The sequence below is a fragment of the Mesoplodon densirostris genome, chromosome 4 (genome assembly GCF_025265405.1).
Source record: "Mesoplodon densirostris isolate mMesDen1 chromosome 4, mMesDen1 primary haplotype, whole genome shotgun sequence".
Taxonomy (NCBI): domain Eukaryota; kingdom Metazoa; phylum Chordata; class Mammalia; order Artiodactyla; family Ziphiidae; genus Mesoplodon; species Mesoplodon densirostris.
Window position 1 is genome coordinate 178,337,645 of NC_082664.1, and position 20,905 is coordinate 178,358,549.

Here is a 20,905-nt window from a genome sequence, read left to right on the forward strand (position 1 = left end):
AAAAAATCCTGCTATAAGCATACCTTGGCAAAAAATACGGTGAGGTGAGTTTCACTGCCAACAATCCAAATAGGGAATTTTGGAGATTTCAAGTAAGAACCAACCTAGAACAAATGTAGCAAAATAAATAAACAAATGAAAATTTTATACTGCCTGTTAAATATCTGCCAACGAATATTTGAAGCATAACTGAAGTGTCTAATTCATATTTCAAGGGGATAATGGATTGTGCCAGAATGCCTTACCCGTAATGGTCAAATGCTAAGTATAAAAATGAATGTTATAAAGACTGTCAGGGCTAAGTTTTACTGCACCTTTCCACTAGAAGAATAATACAGATTTAACGAAGCTAAAAAGAATTAGTTTCGCTCTAAGAATCATTCTCAGGTTTCACTAAAGATCCTAGATAAAATGACCACTTCTAGAATTCCAGCTTGGTACCTCAAACCCTAAAACTATGAACTTGACAACAATTACTTTATCAGGAAAATAATTATAAATTAACAAGTAAGTAGATATATGAATAAATAAGGGGAAAAACCCTAAGAACATTCTGTCTTCAAAGAACCTGGGGCAACACAGTAATCTCTCTAAAGCAAAACACACACTCCCAAATTTAAGAATATAAAAGAATCCTGTCATTTGATTCTTCATGGTAGGAAGTAAATTCAAAGTTTTACAGTATTAAGTCTCTTTAAAATATGTAAGAAGTTATACTTTATAGCCTGCCTTTGAGGTTATATATTTAATATAAAAATGACAGTACCCAAAATTTGAGAGTAGCATTTTTTTGTGCGTGACAGAGGGAAAAAAAAGCTTAAAATTCAAGACTTGTGAAATCTGATCATGTTCACATTAATCACCCACACTCTTAGATGGACAGACTCTGACTGAAAAACAACTAACCTTACCAATCACATTTGCTGAATTTTCTTTTCTCACACAGACTCCCTAGAACTAGAAAATTCCAAGTGGCTGCTCGCAGCAGTCAGGGCCAACTATTTGCCCCTAAGCAGCCAAAAGCCCTGCTCTGGTGCCCGGCTTTCAACCACCCTTTGGAACTGACTGCTATCGTTAGGAGTGAAGTGGGAAAGAGGCAGGTACTCCTTTGTATTCGGGGATCGTAAAGCTAGTATCTCTGACCTACGATGGGAGGGATGAGAGGGATGTGCTAACGGCAGTGGTGAACCAGCAGAGGAGGAAGGATGGTTTGAGGACAACAGAAAAGTGTTAACAGCAAAAGGACAAAGAAACAGGAAAAGCTCTGGTCACAGTTCAGAGTGAAGGGATTTTAGAGGTGTTCAGTGCAAGGCCTTCCACTTTACATAAGGAAGCTGCAAACTCCACAGGACCTGTGCTTGGCCTGAATTCAGACAGCTAACTAGTACAGAGCTGGGGTTAAAGCTCAGGTTTTATAATTCCTCATGTGGCAGCTTTCTATTACATCATGCTGCCTCTTGTGGTGAAAAGTTTAGGTGCTGTTTAACTTCTCTTTTAGAAAAAGTGTGTGTGTATATATATGCGTGTGCGCTTAAGGTAGAAGTAAAACATGAGGATAAAATTACAAACAGTGGGATCAAAGGGTAAATGAGTGCTGAGCTCACGAAGTGTCTGTAATAAGAAAAATAAATAAAAGAAGGCATACATGGAGCAAGCACTTTGGAAAACAGTTTGACAGTTCCTCCAAAAGCTACGTATATAATTACCGTATGACCAAGTAATTTCATTCCTGGGTGTACATTCAAGACAAATAAAAACATGCTCACAAAAGACTTATATATTAATATTCATAGCAGTATTATGCACAATAGCCAAAAATCAGAAACAAGCCAAGTGTCCATCAACTGATAAACAGAAAAATGAAACTGATATAAACAGATATATCATACAATAGAATATTATTTGGTCATACAAAGGAATGAAGTACTAATACATGTGAAAACGTGAATGAACACTGAGAACATTATGCTAAGTGAAAGAAGCCAGACACTAAAGGCCACATACTGTAGGATTCCAGTTAAATGAAATGTCCAAAACAGGCAGAACTGCAGAGACAGAAAGTTGCCAGGGGCTGAGGAGGAATGAGGAGGTGAGACAATTTTTCCATGGGCCGGGGTTGCAGGGGAGTTGGGGGGTGGGGATGGCTCAGGCGGTAACGTGAGCGATGGGGAGCAGTGGGGAGCGGCCGATGAAGCTTCGCTGGCTCGCTCGCCCGCCGCTTACTTCCTGCTGTGCGGCCTGGGGTTTGGGGACCCCTGGTTTAGAGGATCTTTTTGGAGCGAGGAAAACATACTGAAATTAGACAGTGGTCATGATGGCACAGCCCTGTGAATATATGAAAAACCACTCAATAACACACTTTAAAATGGTGAATTTTATGCATGAGTTATATATGAGTTTTCTGAAAGGGGCACAGCCAAAAGCACTCAGAGTCACCTTTTATCTCGCGCGCGCACGCATACAGGGGCAGGAGAGGGAAAGAGAGAGAGAGAGACCTAGAGAGCCCGTGAGAGAGACTGTTTCATTTGTCTTAATGAACACATGAGCAAAATGATATGAAAATGTTAATTTCAATTCTAAAGGGCAATTTGCTGCACTATCAAAGAACAGGGAGATGTTCAGATTCACAAAACTAATACAAACACAATTATTCCCTTAACGCCATTTCTCTAAATGTTTGATAAGTGAATATTTTTTCAGAAGGATATCTACAGTTATATACAGATGAGTACCAGAGTGTAAGAGTGAGTGTTTTGTTGTTTCTTTAATGCTGTCTTAACTCAGCTTTGAGGCCCTGATTGGGGGTTGGTCAATTTCCTTAAAAAAGACAGCTCATAAGCCCAAACCCCAGCCACCTGACATGTCTCCCCACCCCAGGCCACTCTGCATGGCCCTAATCGCTCTGGAGCCAGGCCCCAGACAACAAGGGACAACTCCCAAGCCCAGAGCTCACCCAAACTATTCAAACCAGCCAGGTCACAGGGAGCCCAGGCAACCCAGCTAACTCCATCCCAATTTCCACACGTAAGCTGCTCCCTAGGGCTGCAGCCCGCTGTTGCCTTGTCCCCAGCTATAACTCTCTTCTTGGCCCTGCCTGGTAGCATTCTCTTGTTTGGAGCTGTAGGTCACAGAGTTCTGCCTTTCATCTATCTGAGTATCAGTGTGCTGTATCCCACCATTAAAAATATCTTTAAACCTAGAAAACACCATAGTTACTGCCAGAACACTAGAGCAGTAACACTAGGTTGGCACTAGAGCAATAATACTGGAGTAACAGGAGAACATACAGCAGCTAATGATGTCCCACTAAGATTTTGGGGATAAAACAGACATTCCTCTGTTCTAACAGTTAAAGAAAAGCAAATGCACATATTTAGAAAATTACAATTCTGGTGAAATTATCTGCTCATTCATTCAACAAATATTGACTGAGCATCTAATATGTACCCAGAAAGACAATGTGCCTGCCTTCAAAGAGTTTATATTCCATTAGGAACAACAGAAAAACAAATTCAAGATTAAAAAAAAAGATAACTAAATCAATAAAAAAGATCACTGCAAGGTGATTATTCCTATGAAATAATGTGAAAAAAGAGTGACTGAGGGAATGGTCCAGGAAAGGGTCTTTGAGGCACAGTCTGAAGTAGAGTGTGAAGGAGAGAGTGAGCCACCCATTTAAGAGCTGGAGTATTCCAGGCAGAAATGAAGGAAGTATGAAGGCTCATCAGGCAGGAAAGGGCCTGGCGTGTATGAAAAACTGACAGGAGACCAGCGTGGCTGGAGCACAGCAATGGAGAGAGTGCAACGCAACTCTGGAAGGACAGACAGAATCCAGATCATCAGGGCCTTAAGGCCACAGGGTGAAGATTTCAAAATATATCATCTTCACACCCCATCTGCCTGAAAAACACACACCACACACTTTTCAGAAAAGAGCTTCACTGACGTATCTTTCTATGTATTTAAGGTGTACAACTTGATACTTGGATATATGTATACACCGTAAAAAGGTCACCAGAATCAAGCAAAGTAACATATCCATCGTCTCTATGTGGTTACCATTTTTTATGTGTACACAGACTTTTAGGAATATGAACGTCTGTGGGTATGCTGGGGAGGAGACGCAGTTTGATTCTCCGGTCGCTAAGCTGCCTCAGAATAGCTTTACCTTGTGTAGTCAAAGTCACTGAAAATATAAGAGTTGCTACTGTTTGACAGTACAATTACTACTAATGAATAAGGGCAGGATGACACCTATTTGATTATCATATCCGTGTCACCCCTGTCCAAGTGTTGTCATGAAAGAGGAATGCTGTCTGGTAAAAAAGAAAGGGAGGGGAGGAAGGGAAGGAAGGAAGAAAGGAAAAAAGAAAGAAAGGCACCGTTATTGTTACTAAAAATAATCACCACCAGAACCACTGCTATGGAACCACCATTCTAAAATGGAAAAGAATATGAGATCTACTTCTTTCTTTCCCCCAAATCAGAACATCTTATTAAGCACAAATCATTAACGATTTAAACTCCATTTAAAACTATTTGGAATATCCAATAGTTATTTCAGATTGTGCAGGAAAGCTATGAAATATATATCAAAAAACGAGAGTTTCAGGGCAGTTCCTAATTCTAGCACGTTAAAGAGTTTAATGCTGTGAAGTGCTTAGATTTTGCTTTTTAGTGTGAAATCAGTTTTCAGATGAAAAACACAAGTTAGAATTTCAGGCATTTAGCAGATTCTTTTTCTTTGCCTGATAAAGTATCATCAGTTGTTTCAGCGAAGCATGCTGTTAGGCATTCTTTCCCCTCAGTTTACCCAAAACTGTATTTATATTCGATAACGGATATCTGTTTTTACAAATTATTTCATGCTGGGTTCCGACCCCGACCCTCAAAAAGGAACAAGCCTCAAAAAATAAGGAGACTCAGCATGATCAGCCAGCTTAGCTCCATCCTTGAGAAGCCTGTCAGGTCAGGAAGGGAGGTCAGAAGAGACCTGAGAGGACACACTGTCGGTAGTAAGCTAAAATACGGTGTCCCACGAGCAAAATGCTCTCTGCAACAGTGGACGTGTGAATACAAACCATTCAAAGTACCTTAAAAATCAACTTACCTTACAGTATCTTAACGCTTCCATGAGTGTTAAGAATCCTACAGCTGCTTGTTCATGGATACCAAGAAGTTCTGCAACAAAAAAGTTAGCACTGCATTAGCATATAAATCTGAAAGGCACTTCAATGTAAATATATATGTACACATATATATGTTCTACACCAAAACTTTTACTTTTACCCAAAACTATACTTTAAAGCCCAGCATATATTTATTGTTAGGAGTTCACATCAAGTCATCATGACAGTACTACTCATTATAAAATACCATTAAATTAGGTAGTGGGTAATGTGATCCTTCAGATGTACATTAAATGTATTTATAAAACTTTATATTCAATGTTAACTTTTGATGGACATTTGATACCATTCCCCTCTCCTATAAACAAACACAAGCAGCATGCTTAAAAGTGGGGAAGTAAGGATGAACAGAACACAGTAACTGCTTTACAAAGGCTAAGAGCTTATCAAAGGAGGCAGATGAAAAAACCTGTGCTCTGTTTACATGAACACACACATCTTATAGTAGTATTAAAGCACCTGCTTACTGTGTTAGGGAAGGTGTACACAAGTGGTAACATCTGAGTTGAATCTTGTAGCATATGTAGGAATTTTCCAGGCCAAGAAGAGGATAAGAAGAAAATTCAAAGCAGAGGAAATGGCAAAGAAGTATGATAAATCAGTGTATCTAAGGCGTGAAGAAGTTGTCAAAGCTTCCTTAAAGGTTTCTAGCCTGGGGAACCTGATAAATGGTGATTAAGAGAAAAAATTAAGAAGAAGTAGGTTCTAAAGTGGCGTGAAGAGGGAATATGAGTTTGGTTTTAGACAAGCTAGGATTGAGGCGCCATTAGGACTTCTAGCTAGAGATGGATACACAACTAGAAGTAAGGCTCAGGAACACGGAAGAGAAATCAGGGTTAGGTGTAAAGTTTGGGGAATCACCCGCAATAGAGATGAGAGCTGACATCATGGAAATGGGTAAGAAAGAACAGAAAAAGCAAAGAAAATGAAAAGACAGATTATTCCACATCAGAGATGTAACTGTGATGGTAATAAAGTCTTTTCAGACTACAGCTTTCAGCTAAAGTACATCAAGTACCACTATAATAGTAATTTGGGTCCACACATATTTCTAAAAAGCATGTTTTTTTCCAGTTAAAAATTATGTCCACTGTGAACACAATGTATATATAACTCTACATCCTTTTTAGCATCTGGTTATATATCATCCATTTTCCTATTAGGATATTATGTTTTTCTTATCAATTAATGTAATAATATCAACTTATTTGCTTTTGTTGTAAATATTTTATTGTGTATCCTGAAGTACGACATCTGGATGGTGTAAACCAAGAACTTGTTTAAGCTTCAAGATTTGTAAATTCAAAATTAATAGAAGGCACGTATACATATAGTTTGTATTTTTTCACAAACTTCTTACAGGCAGAGAAGACATAGCGATAGTTCCCAAATTTTGGTTACGATCCTTAGGGATGCCTAAGGCCCTTTTAGAGACTACATGAAACTGAAATGATTTACATGAAAAGACGTTAATTGTCTTTTTCACTCTTACTCTCTCATGAGTGTAGAGTGGGGTTTTCCAGAGGCTAACTGATACGTTACTTCCCAACAGATTGAATCTATAAACAGATATGAGAATCCAGCTGTCTGCTAATAAACTAGACATTAAAGGGATTTGCAAAATTTTAAAACAATGTCACTCTTCTTACGAAATTTTTTTCTTATTTGGGAAGATAGTTTAATTAAAAATATTTATATTTAAAGTAATTTTAAAATGAATACATCTTTTAAAATTTCTCAGTCTTAATTTTTAACAAAAAACCCAGTGATTATTATTTTCTTATAAACCAAATAAGCAAAAGCTTTTTGGCATCCTCACTATATTTAATAGTGTAAAGGTCGTGAGACCAACAACTGAGAATCGTTGAATTATAGCCATCAAAGGAAAAAGAGGAAGTGAGGGTGAGCAGCCCACATAGGCAGAGATGGTACTCCACAGCCTTTCAAAGTTTTTCCTCCTCTTCCTTCCAAAATGTAAGCAGCACTAAATGTTTTCAAGTTCAAAGAATACATGTTAAGAAACATTTTCACACTTTAATTTCTAAAATCAGTTACCACCACCTAGTGTTACAACTTGATACTACATCATCTATTTCCTTAGAATTTTAAACAAATGTCTAGAATAGTATATTTATAATATCATGCTACTAAATATAGCAAATTAGCTGTTCATAATTCTTGAATAATGAATTGTTCAGATTAGGTCAGTAATCACATGTTTAGGTACGTTGTTTGAATGGTAGCATTTTAAAAATGTGTCAACTCCTATTTCCTTAAACAGGACATGTACTTATAATTTTTATCTTCTTTTGATAGCTAAAGTGCATCATTAAGAATATTTATTATTGTACAAAGTTGTAATTATAGTGAGGATATACTACCCTCATATTAAAACTTACAGAATTTAGTTATAAGAGACTTAATAAGTCTCAAAGAAGTCTGCTTACATTTGCAGAAAATTCTAATAATTAAGTCATTACATTTCAGAATTTTCTGTCTAACTTTGTTTTCTTAGCCTAGCATTTAAGACTAATCATGGTGACTATCAACGCTTCTGTTCAGTCAGTGACACTGCACCTAAACGCAGAGCTTTATATTCCTGAGTTTGCTTTTTATACCCGTCTCCTCCACTCCCAACTATCGCTTCTCACTACTGTCAGGGTGTCTACAGAAGTCCTTCTTGGGCCTTTCAAACTTGACGCTGACTTGGAAAGCAGATAACTGCACTACATTTATTTAACAAACATGCTCTGGCTGCCAGGTATGAAAAAGAACAATGCTAAGCACAGTATAGGAATACAAAGGTACCACTGGGAATGTGAAGACGAAGAAGCAAAGAGCCTCTCTGCAAACCATGTATCTGATGAGGGGTTAATATCCACAATAGATAAGGAACTCCTACAACTCAGCTGCAAAAGACCAAATAACCCAGAAAACAAAACAAGACGCCAAAACAAAAAAATCTGCGCAAAGGACTTAGACGTTTCTCTAAAGAATACATAAAATGGCCAATGGTATATGGAAAGATGCTAAACATCACTGATCATCAGAGAGGTGCAAACTGAAACCACAATGTTAGGCTAACCATTCTCAAGAACACGAAAGATAAATGCTGGGGAGGGTGTGTGGAATCTGAATCCTTGTACACTGCTGGTGGGGATCTAAAATGGAAAACAGGATGGAGGTTCCTCAAAAAATTAAAAATAGAACCACCATATGATCCAACAGTTCCACTTCGGTGTACTTAGTCCAAAAGAATGAAATCAGGATCTCAAAGAGATACCTGCATTCCCATGCTCACTGCAGCGCTGTTCACAATAGCTGAGAAACTGAAACAACCTAAAACTCCAGCAACAAATGAATGGATAAAGAAACTGTGCAATATCCATACAATGGAATATTACTCAGGCTTACAAAAGAAGGAAATCTTATTATATGTGCACATGTATGAACCTCGAGGACCTTATGCTAAGTGACATATGCCAGTCACAGAAGGAGAAATACTGCATGATTCCACTTAGATGAGGTTTCTAAAATAGTCAAACTCATAGAAGCCGAGAGTACAACGGTGGTTTTGCCAGGAGCTGGGAGGGGGAGGAGATGGGGAGCTGCTGTTCCACAGACAAGAGACTTTCCGTTATGTAAGATGAGTAAGTTGTAAAGATCTGCTACACAATCTTGTACCTATAGCTAATACTATACTTAAAAATTCGTTACAGGATAGATCTCATGTTAAATGTTCTTACTACAGTTAAAAAAATTCAACCCCTTCGCCCCCTCCAAAAAAAACAAAGTAGAATGTGGTAAGTGCCATGAAGGCAAAGTGCTCAGAGGCAGGATGGATGACCTGCAGCTGTGGGAATCAGGAAGTGCCCCAGGGAAGGGAGGGCACATGAAGTGCAAGCTGAAGGACTGGACAAGCACAGATGCGAGGGATACAGGTCTTCAGGCACAGGGAGCGGCATGAACAAAGAAATGAAAGCAAGTAGCATGATTCTGTTCAAGCACAGGTTCACGATGGCCGAAAACTTAGGCTGGGGTGAGATTATGTAGGGTCCCTGAGTAAGTAAGGTAAAGAATCTATAGTTAAAAATATGGAGAAAAAAGAAAAAAAGCACTTTAAGGATGTTAAAATACCTAAAATAAAAAACAATACAATACAGAAAAAGGCTTGGTTGTCTCACTTATAGGTAAAGGTACATGCCATCTGAGCCATAAACTTTGTGAAATCTATTTTTGAAGGGAGGAGCTTTTTAAAACCCCCTTATTAGCTGTCTGTCGTACCCCTGAGAAGTCAGGTTGCTAGAGAGTTGGCATCTAGCCAGGGCTGCCAGATCTAGCAAATAAAAAGATGCCCAGTTACATATAAATTTCAGATACAAAATATAATTTTTCAGTATAAGCATATTCCAAATACTGAATGGGACATGCTTACACTAAAAATGATTGTTTATTTGAAATTCAAATTTAAATGGGAGTCCTGCATTTTGTCTGGCAACTTAGTTCCAGCTAACTTAATATATTTTTACAACTAATAGAATTTGGAGAAAAGGAGCACTTCTGACTTTCCTCACATAAATTCTGATAAACCAAATACGTTTCAAATTTGTATAGCACCTGGCCACTAACTGCAATTCACATTAATTACTTAAAAATATGAAAATTTCAAAATGATCTTAATCTTCAGAGTTTAGATTCTCATACTGTCTATGTATCATGAGTCTAAATCAGCTTTCAATTAACTATGCCTGGAAGGACTGCCATAGTGATTTCTATCAAAAGAAAAAAGAAACGAAGAATGTGGGTTTCTGATTTATAAGACCCGACTCTATTTCAATCCCATAAAATGAAGAAAACATTAAAATAAAAATAATCATCAAATAAACATACGAAAGCAATAAATGTACAATACATACAAAAAGAGAGGGTACGCAAATGCTGAGGGATTCGTTTACGAAGGAAAGGAGGCCATGGGAAGACTGATCTATGGGAAAATAAAATCAAAGAAAACCTCAGCTCAAAATACAGGCAACAGTAAAAATGAAGATATCTGGCAGGTTAATAGGGGCCAGACCACAAAAGGATTTTAAGACCTTGCTAAGAAGTTTGGACTTTATTTTAAGGGCATGGGGAAGCCAGCTATTGAATGATTTTAAGTGAGAGAATATCATGATCTGATTTAGTGTTTAAAATACCAGGCTAGTTACTGTGAAGGACTGAGGCGTGGGCAAGAATGAATTCAGTGATTAGTTCTATTGCAGTTTTATCTGTACTCTATGGCAGAAGCAGAAGCTAGTTTTAACAACCGAGGCAGAATAATGTACATGAATTCAAGAACTATATGATCAACAATATATACTTTCATTTAAAGATATAAAAAACTATCTAGATGGGAAGACCTAATATTGGAAAGATGTCACTTCTCTAAAATAATACACAAACTTACTGTAACCTCAAGCAAAATGTTTAGAGATTTCTTAAAACTAGAAATTAAAAAGCTGGAAAAGCAGTTAATTGGAATAGATAGTATGGAAAGGACCATGATAAATTTGAAAAAGTACAATATTAGGGAACGTGCTAATAAATATCAAAGTGTGTTATATAACTATGTACCAGTGTACTTTTGGCATAAGAACTCACAAATAGATTAGTGGAATAGAAGACTCCAAAAAATGACTCATACCTATGAGAAAATCTGTTATTTGATAAAGCAGGTGCTTCATATCTGTGGAGAATTGACTGGAATTAGGATATTAGGAAATTCTTTGGGAAAAAGTAAAAAGATAGATCCCTACTTCATACCACTCATAAATAAATAATCAGATGGATTCACGAGCTAAACATTAAAAAAAATAACATCTACAAAAGCAATTGAAGAAAATACTAGAGAGTATTAGTTTTAATCTTGGGTAGGAGAAACATGAAACAGATACACGGAAAAAAATTTAAAAACAAAAGCCATAACAGAAGAGATCAAATGATTTAATCTCATAAAAATGAAAAGCTTTGGTATAAAAGATACCAGTGGCAAAGTTAAAGGAGACAGAAAAGGCTGAGAGAAAATATTTGCGACACAGATTTAACACACAAAAACAAAGAATTTATGAAGCATCCCTAGAAATTGTAAATAAAAGAAAATAAATAACCTCTCCCCCGAAAATGCCAAAAAATAGAAAAAGACAATTCCCAGAAGAAGAAACACTGAAAGTTGAGAAACATATGAAAAGATGATCAAGTGCAGCCTCACTAGGAATCAGAGAAACATGAATCAAAACAGGCTACCAGGTGTCAATAAACTGATGGACAAAACATTAAAGACGGAGAGCTCTGCGTGTCGGCCAGTAAGCAGAGAAACAGGAACTCTCCTACGTGCTGGAAGCATCAGTTTATACTTCTCTAGTTGGTAAAGCAAATCTTAGAAGGTAATTTGGCATTATCTATCAAAGTTTAACAGGTGTTCCTTAAAAGGTTAAATAAACACAGAATTATCATATGACCCAGGATTTTCACTCCTGGGAAGATGCTAAAGAAAAATAAAAACATATTCTCACAAACATTTGTACATAAATGTTCCTGACCACATTACTCATCACAACCAAGTGGAAAGAAGCCCAATGTCCATCAACTGATGAACGAAAAAAGAAAATGTGGTATAAAGCATACAATGAAATATTGTTCAGTAAAATGGAGTGAAGTGCTGGTACATGCTAAAACATGGATGAACCTTGAAAACATTATGCTAAGTGAAAGAAGCTGGTACAGAAGACCAGATATTAAGGACATGATTCTGTTACCAGAAATGTCCAGAACAGGCAAACCTACAGAGACAGGAAGTAGATTAATGGCTACTAAGTGTTTTGGGGAAGTGACTGCTAATGGGTTCAAGGATTATTGCGGAGATGATACAAACGTTCTAAAATTGATGTGGTGATGGCTGCGCAACTCTTAACATACTAAAACCAGTGACTTGTATATTTTAAATGGGAGATGTGTAAGGTATGTGAATTACATCTCAATAAATCCATTTAGTTAAAAAAAAAAAAAAAAAGAAAAAACCCAGAAGCCTAAATTTTTTTAACATACGTTCTGCTTTTAGGAATCCATCCTACAGGAATACTTGAATTTGAACAGAGAGATATATACACAAATGTTCACTGCAGAATTGTTTGTAACAGCCAAAAATGGTAGACCCATCTAAACATTCATAAAAAATAAACTAGGGGCAAAAGGTAAACTGGGGAAAAAATGTTTACTACATATATGACAGATCAAGCATTGATATCCTTTATAAATAAAGGTGAGAAAACTGTCCATTTATCTTTCATTGAAACTTCTTGGCCTTTCCTGGATAAACACGTAATGTCCATTTTCTTTCCCACTGCCAGATTGATGATTATTGCTAGGAAAAAGCCTAATTATAAGCTTTACTGGTTAGATCCACTCTAAATAATTCTATGTAACCTCATCTCAACTCTTAATTCTGATTGCACACTGAAAAACTTTTCATAATCCATCTTTATATTCCTTCTTACAGCAGTTGATTCAAACTCTTTCTCTCCTTTATATGCCTCTAACTTTCTCTGTCTACTCATTCTCAGCAACTTCAAACTCTCTAGAGTTCTCCCACTTCAAATCTTGCATATTTCAAAATGCCTTTTTCTTTTCTCAGCACACTCTTCCTGTTTCAGAAGAACTGTGCGTCCTTCCAAGGTCACTGTTACTCTTGACTCCATTAACTCTCTCTTCTATTAAAAGCAGTTCCCTTTCTTACGAACAATTTAGGTGACTTCTATCCCTTAAAACAATACCTGTGTATACCATCTCTTGGCCTTATTTTGACCAGGCAATGAACTCCTGTTTCCATCCTTTCACCAGCAAAATTTCCTTGCTTACACTGCTAAAATATTTACTCCCTAGGATATGGCTTCTATCTCAATTGCTCTTTTAAAGGAAAGAGCTAAATTGCTCTTTTAATTGCTAAATTCATAGCCTACTTCTAGTCCTCATTCGCCTTGATTGAGGGATACAGCACAGCTCATTCACTAACTCTGTATCAGGGACAAAAATCTTTGGATTAAATTCTCAATCTCAGCTTCCCTCTATAAATGAGGCAAATAACTACCTCTCAGGGCTACTGTGAAACTTAATAAAATAAACTTCTTCCACATCATCCTACATATTTATTTTCACACTGAAGACTCTGTTAAGTATAGTTTAAGTGGCTGTATATCATGATGATTAAGTATGCTGGTTGCAGGAAACCAGACTACTGTGGTTGAAATCCCAGCTCTGCTGTTTATTAAACTGTATGGATGAAGCAAGATACTTAATTCGGTGCCTTAACTTTCCTTTATTCTATGACCTTCATAGAGCAGTTATAAGAACGAAGTGAGAAAATGGAAAAAAAAAAAAAGACAGTCATTAAATACTAAGAACAGAGCTTGGCATTGTTAAGATAATGTTTGTCACCTGCTGCATACTGGGCATTCTTAACAATCGTCAACAGTTGTTAACTGCTCTTTAAAGAAAATGAAATACTTGAGGAAAAGGATTGTTTTCTGTCACCAAAACATACACAGTGACTTAAAGCTGGCTTCCCATGATGCTTCTTTCACATGTTCATTTATTCATAAACTTTATTTGAAAACCTATTGGTTATTTGTACCTTACCCTCATCTGTCTAATTCATAGCTGAATTCTACAAGTTCTACTTTCCTGTAGGCTCTTTCACAGAGGAAGAGTGGTCCAGGAGGAAAATGTGCTACGGGGGACTGAGCGCAGGCCTTGGCTATGGTCAAAAGCTGTGTATGCCTGCCGTTGGACACTGGGAAAATCACTAAATTATCTGAGCCTCAGTTTTCTTACCTGTATATATTGAGATTGAGAAGATACATATCCAAAACATACTGCTTAGCACAAAGTACCTAAACCCTAGTGCCTCTGTTTCTCTTCCTCTGCCATGCCTATTTCATCTTGTTACCTCCCAGCTGTCTTGACTATGTGCTATAGCTTTCGACTTGTCATCCCATTCCCTTCCAATGCATTCTACAAGCTGACAGATTAGCGTTCTTATCTTGTGTCTTACTGTTATTGCTCTGTTTAAATGCCTTCAATGACTCTCTTACTAACGTTTGCCAGCTGATGTTTGAACTTCTTCGAATGAAGATCCTCTGGGTTCTTACCCAGCCCTACGTTTATGATCTTCCCTCCCACTGTCTCCTTCACAGAAGTCAATGCTCTTGTCTCCTCAAACCTGGCTGCACATTAAACTCATCTAGGGGTAATTTTAAAATGATCCATGTCCAGACCCCACTACCTAGAAATTCTAATTTGTTTATTTATTCTCAGCTGTGGCCTGAGCACTGACTTACTTTTAGGCACCCTAAGTGATAACACATAGTCGGGATTAAGATACACTGTTCTAATCAGACTCATCTGTCTCCCTGTCCCTAGAGACACAACCTATATTTTTCCCTCTCTCTCATTCCACGTGGTCCCATTAAAAGGGTAACTCTTACTTTACGGCTCTCCACCTATCACAAAGGTTTTCTCCTTCCCCTGAATTCTATAACACTTTATTTCAACATGCTTCATTTTACCTCGCATTATAGTTATTTGTGTGCATGTTCTTGTTTTCCTCTTTTGAGGGAAAGCCAAGTTCTTCCCATGGGCCAGTTGAGGCATTTTAGAAATTTAACCTTAGTCTTTACAATCTAACAACCCTGTGAGGATGATATTACCTCCCTATTAGCCAAGAGAAGTAAAGCAGCTTGCCTAAAGATTTATAAAACTAGTAACTCTTTAATTATAATTTTTCTTTGTATATTACATATATCACAACCTCCTCCCATGTTGTCAGACAGAAAAATATCCAATAAATGCTGAATGAATGTATGGATTTTTATTGTAAGTTTGGTGACTGAAAACAGATTCAACCTTAAGTCAACATTCCTAACGATTAAGGGAAAATGCACCCTTAATCGCAAAGAATGCAAAGAAATATACCCTGCCTATTTTCTTTTCCAAGATAATTATTTCAAAGTCATTGCTTAGTTTTGACATTTAAACTATACTTTAAAAAAAAATCCACAGCAAGACAACAGCTTTGAAAGCTAATATTTCAAGAAACAGAAAAGGATGAATTAGTACACATCAAGAACCTAAACTGGAATAATTGACCAATATCCTATAAAGGAAGTACACAGCATGAAGAAGAGCCTATGGGAGACTTGAGAGGCTGACATGCCTTTAACCAGCAGGATTAAATACTTTCAGCTATCAATCAGAATGAGGGCTCAAGAATAGGATGGGGGCTTCCCTGGTGGCGCAGTGGTTGAGAGTCCGCCTGCCGATGCAGGGGACACGGGTTCATGCCCCAGTCCGGGAAGATGCCGTGGAGCGGCTGGGCCCATGAGCCATGGCCGCTGGGCCTGCACGTCCAGAGCCTGTGCTCCGCAACGGGAGAGGCCACAACAGTGAGAGGCCCGCGTACCGCAAAAAAAAAAAAAAAAAAAAAGAATAGGATGGGCGATGGGCTCAATTACCAAAAAAAAAAAAAAAAAAAAAAAAAAAAACAACAAAAAAACAGAGCAAGATAACCTGGCTACTTTTTTGTCAGTGAATTTTACTGTTTAAGTTTTGATCTTTACCAGAAGTCACCTAAATTAGGTTCTCATTCTAACCTCATCACTCAGATAATTTTGCATATATTATCTAACGTAAGAAGGAAGGGTAGCTCTTAAATCTCTTAAACAGTAAAATGAAGGGTTGGATTGTGTTAAGGTGCTTTTTAATTTTGAAATTCATTAATTTTTACTGATTTTTTCCCTTAATATTGTATTCTTTCATGTTTCTGTTAACTATGTGTCTTTCTAAAATTTGAGAGAACTTCAAATTTAAGATCAAGATTCACTCATTTAAATGGGAGCAAAAAGCAGTAACTATTATTTTCTCAATCATAATCTTTGCTTCTGTCATTTGGTGACAGTTTTATCTAATTATAGAAGAAAAAATAAATTTCCCTGTGAGCCATAGGAGCCATGATGCTTTCTGTTCTGTACCACATACTTCAAGAGGAGGTACACGGCAGTTATTCAGTAGAAATGAAAGCAGGCTGACTGAGTAAGAACAAACCAAAGGGAATCTCTTCAGGGCTGTGTGTCAGCCCTGCCTACTGGATGGCCTGGCCAAAGGGGTTTCATGCCAACATCCCTGGCAACAACATGAAGCTACAGGCAAGAAATGATGAAGGCCAGAAATGGAGGCGATGGTGGTTTAAAATGCTCAGATAAACTTAAATGTGCCCCACATTTTAAAGGAAATTACGAACATTAAATGTAATACAGGAAAAAACCCACTAGCCTCTTAAAGCAAATATTTTAAATCACAATACTTGTAATTCTCAATTTCAAGCAAAATGCAATAGCGTTCCAGACTCACAGATACCACTGGATAAATATGTACTAACTTTACGTATATTAAGAGGACTATTTATTACTTTTTCTAAAGAAGTTAGTCCTACAATCCTAGTTTTATACTAGAGAAAACTAAAGGCTTGAGAAGTAACTTGACTCAAGTCATGCACTTGGGATTTGAACCCAAGTTTGTCTGCCTCCAAAGTCTACGCTCTTCACGTTACAGCACCTTGAAAACTGTAAGGGATTCTCCTATAATAAAGCATTTATCTTAACCTCTAAGTAACGCAGAGCCACTAAACAGATTAATTAACCATCAACTGTATTCTAGTGAAATATTAATCATAAACGAGATAAACACAATGAAGAACATACTTACTCATTCCTGAGCATTCTCTATCACCGTCCCATACGTTAGAAACTGCGTGTCCCGTTAGCAGGAGGTTAATTAAACTTTGGCTATTAACAAAAATTAAAAAGTAATTAAAATACGAATACACTAATTTTCAAAACAAATGATTCCTAAGGTAAGGCATAAAATAATGACTTTTTGCATTAAATTATATTGTTTAGAAAACCAAGTTAGAGAGAAACTTTATAGTTCTCATTTTATGTACTTTGCTGAACAACTACCTTGCTAAATGTGTCACTTGCTGTATCACTGCAATGGTATCTATTGTTCTACATGTGCATATAAACTTAACAACTTTTTCCAAGACATCGTATTTAAATGGATGAAAAAAAACGATACTTAGACTAACACTTTACTTAATATTTATAATCGTCTTAAAAAATATATATGTAATTGTAAAATTTGTGTTTGATGGAAGAAATGTAAATTTTAACCCGAGGCAGAAAGATCTAAAGAAAAGGACTTATGTTTTAGAGTGAGTTAACAATCGATCACTGTGCTATTAATTTTAGTACAAATAGCTATAAAGAGCTTGAGAGGGAGGGTATTCTCAGAGAAAAATAAATAAAAAAATTTTTTCACCCAAGCAGGAAAGCATTTACAAATAAGGGTATACTTATTTCTAAGTCGAAATGAGTAAATTTCATCTATTAGAAAATTTCATGAACAGAATATCAAGCAGAATTTGTTAAAATATCCCCAGTGTCATCTTAAAATATTTCCTACAATAAATCCAATGCACACATAAACCTAAAGTGGAAATTAACACTTCATACCTAAAGCAAACACTGCATAAAGCATAAGACTGCTCAAGTTCATAGACGCTATGCTGCTAGCACTGAAAGACAAAATTATCTGACCCAGTAGTGTTTTATCTTAGGTCAAGTCCCTAAAAACAAAAGTCCCTATGAGGAAATAATAGATTTTAGTTAATTACCTGCCATGTCCATACACAGGATCTATCAAAGGTTCACTTGAATCTTCAATTTCATTTTTTATGTTTTCAATGCCCTAAAGAAACCAAGAATTCATTGGCTTATTTTAAAAACTAAAAATGAAAATTATGGTAGTTTAAAAACTGATCAGTTTATACTATAAATTAATAAAACACAATTACTTAATTAACTTTTCTCCCAAAGAATTACCCAGATTTGAAATGGGGGGTGCATTTGAGATGATAATGGTGAGTAGTAGTCAGTCTAAGAATCTTTTCTTTTCTTCCATGGGCTCTACATAAGAACACAGGTAACAGATCCAATGTTGGTATGTGGGTTAAAGGGGTAGAGAGAGAAAAAGAATGTTTAAGCTTCAAGAGGAGGGAGGAGAAAATTATTGTGTCCGAAAGTTAACACTCACTTAACTTCAGGTGAAACTGTATTCAAACCTAATATACCTGCTAAGGCGTCTGATGTATTTTCTTAGATCATTAAAAAAACTTATTGGCACTAAATACATACACACGTGAATGCTGATAAAGATATGAATTTAAATACACAACAGGTATATCTGGTACATAAGAAAATGGAAGGTTTGCTTCTGATTGTGTGTTCTTACATATTGGTAATTCAAACATGCACTGACAAAATAAAATGTATACTAGGGGGGCAGGAAGCTTCCTATTTTCCTGAAAGCCAATTTTCAGATATTTTTAATCCCCCAAAAGAGCATCCAAATCCCTGACGTCTAGATACTGGATAAGTACAAGAAGAGCTAGGCATTTTAACTCCATCAATTCCAAAATGACAAACATAAACTGCCATTCATTGTGCTATTCACCTAACTGTAACCATTGGTTCTATCTGACAACAGGCCATTTCTAAGAATTAAAGAGATGATAATCAATAATCAAAATAGTAATGATTGTGTAAATATTATAGAAGGATACAAACAAGTGTGAGATCTTGCACTGGCCTTCTTCGTAAACAACTATACAAAACAGACTATGATACAGCGATGATGAATAATATGAGCAAATGACATAATTACTGGGGAGAGAGAGCTCATCGTTTTAAAGACCAGCTCAAGGAAGAACAACCAGACATGATGGTTTTATTGGCTGTAAAGGACAAGAGACAGAGGAGGCATCAACATTTTTGAGCATAAATAACTGGTAGAATACTGAACGGTCACGGTGAACTCCTAAGAAACCAGTCATCTTAGATATCTCCACGACTGCCATTCCCCACTGTTAATGAACTACCAAGTACTTTAAGTTCTTTCTCTTAAATATTCTCCTAAATGTGTTAAAGTTTCTAAGTTTAAAACATGCTTTTAAACAGGCTCCTTTTCTTTTCCATGGTCACGGCTCTGGCTTAGGTTCACCCATTGCAGTAACTACTTTTCCACTTTTTCCTGACTCTAGTCTTGTACTCCACACACCAACTCCCTCCAGTACAACTCTCATACCAATTTTAAGAATCTTTTATCAACAAAAAAGATCTCGTTACCCCATTGTTCACAATTTTTGTTTTGTTCTAAGTTTGGCCACATGAAAGGAAATCCTAAGTATTTCTGCACAGTATACAAGGATCTCCATATTCTGAGTCTTTTCTATGTAAATGCCCAGTCTCATCTTCCACAATTGCCTTTCTGGTATATTATGCTACACTAATACTGAACTACTTAGAGTTTCCCAAATGTGTGTTATATCCCCAATTACAAAGGCATAATCGTAAGCCTTTATACTTGCAGTTCCCACAGCTTGGAATATCTTCCCACAGCTATTCCGTCCAGAAAACTTCTCCTCATCCATCAAATGATCCCTACAATACAAGGTCTGCCCTGGACTTCACCAAATGAACTTTGGCATCCCTTCACCTATTTCCCACCATGCTTTGTGTATGCAACAAACAAATGAACACCAAAACACACTGCCATGATGGAAGTAACTATTAATGTGTCCACTTTTTTTGTTTGTTTACAACACTGAAGAAGAATGATTTAAAAAAACTGTATCCCATATTATAAGTTTAGTTCCTAGCACAGAGTCAATGCCCAATAAACATTTGTCAAATGAATGACGTCTGATTTCAGATACAGCAAATCTAGCAGGATAACTGAGACTTAACAGGCTGCTAGAGATGTGAGGTTGGCATTTGGGGAAAAGGGTAGGACTGGAAGTGTACGTGTTGGAATTAACCACATAAAGGTAAGCTGAGAGAATAAAAGGTAAACAACAGGAAAAGATGAAAATGAAGCTATAAGCAAAAATGTAATTATGAGGCATTACAGAAAGAGAACTAGTGATGAATCAGGTAAGTTAAGAAGGGAGTGGGGTTTAGAAAGAGCTTCCAGAAGGGGTAAAGGGGTCAAGTGCCAGAAACTGCTAATATCAAAGAAAATTAAATTCCAAAGAACTGACTGTTCTTCATCATTAGAACATTACTGATAATCTCTGCAGTCCAGAAGATCATGGGTGAAAGCTGGAAAGTGGTTAAGTAACAGATGAGTGAAGAAAGAGAAGTCAATTCTTCATTATCAGCATAAGAGATTTTAATTCTGAGATTTAGAAACAACATGAAGAATAAAATTTCTCTTCACCTCAGGAAAAATACTAAACTCAAACTAATAAAAAAGAGAAGAAGTATCTTCTTCAACAAACCTTTGTCAGTAACACAGAATACAGAAAAAGCAATACTCCAAATTTGTTTCCCCACACTGAATACTGGTCCAAGACAGCATCTTTTAATTCTGATAAACTTCTGAATGATCTTTTTCTGGGGAGGGGGAAAAGAATTAAGTATTAACACCATGATGAGACTGACTACATTCATAAATAGGAAAAATTTTTAATTGTCTTCTACATTAAAATGCATACATACAAACAGGAGATTTTTGTAAGTGTATCAAATTTTCAAATACAAATTTAGCCATTAAAGGCAAAAGCTACT

The 20,905-nt window shown here is 36.7% G+C and overlaps 1 protein-coding gene across 1 annotated transcript in view; it reads right to left on the reverse strand.

Moving 5' to 3' along the window:
• Positions 1–20,905, reverse strand: part of MINDY3 (MINDY lysine 48 deubiquitinase 3) — a 103,235-nt gene that overhangs the window by 60,806 nt on the left and 21,524 nt on the right. The window contains exons 6-10 of the mRNA XM_060097786.1: positions 20,617–20,731; positions 17,953–18,026; positions 16,983–17,062; positions 5,111–5,181; positions 24–104 (exon numbers count right to left, since the gene is read on the reverse strand). Coding sequence (XP_059953769.1) covers positions 24–104; positions 5,111–5,181; positions 16,983–17,062; positions 17,953–18,026; positions 20,617–20,731 — 421 coding nt within the window. The remainder of the gene's footprint in view (positions 1–23; positions 105–5,110; positions 5,182–16,982; positions 17,063–17,952; positions 18,027–20,616; positions 20,732–20,905) is intronic.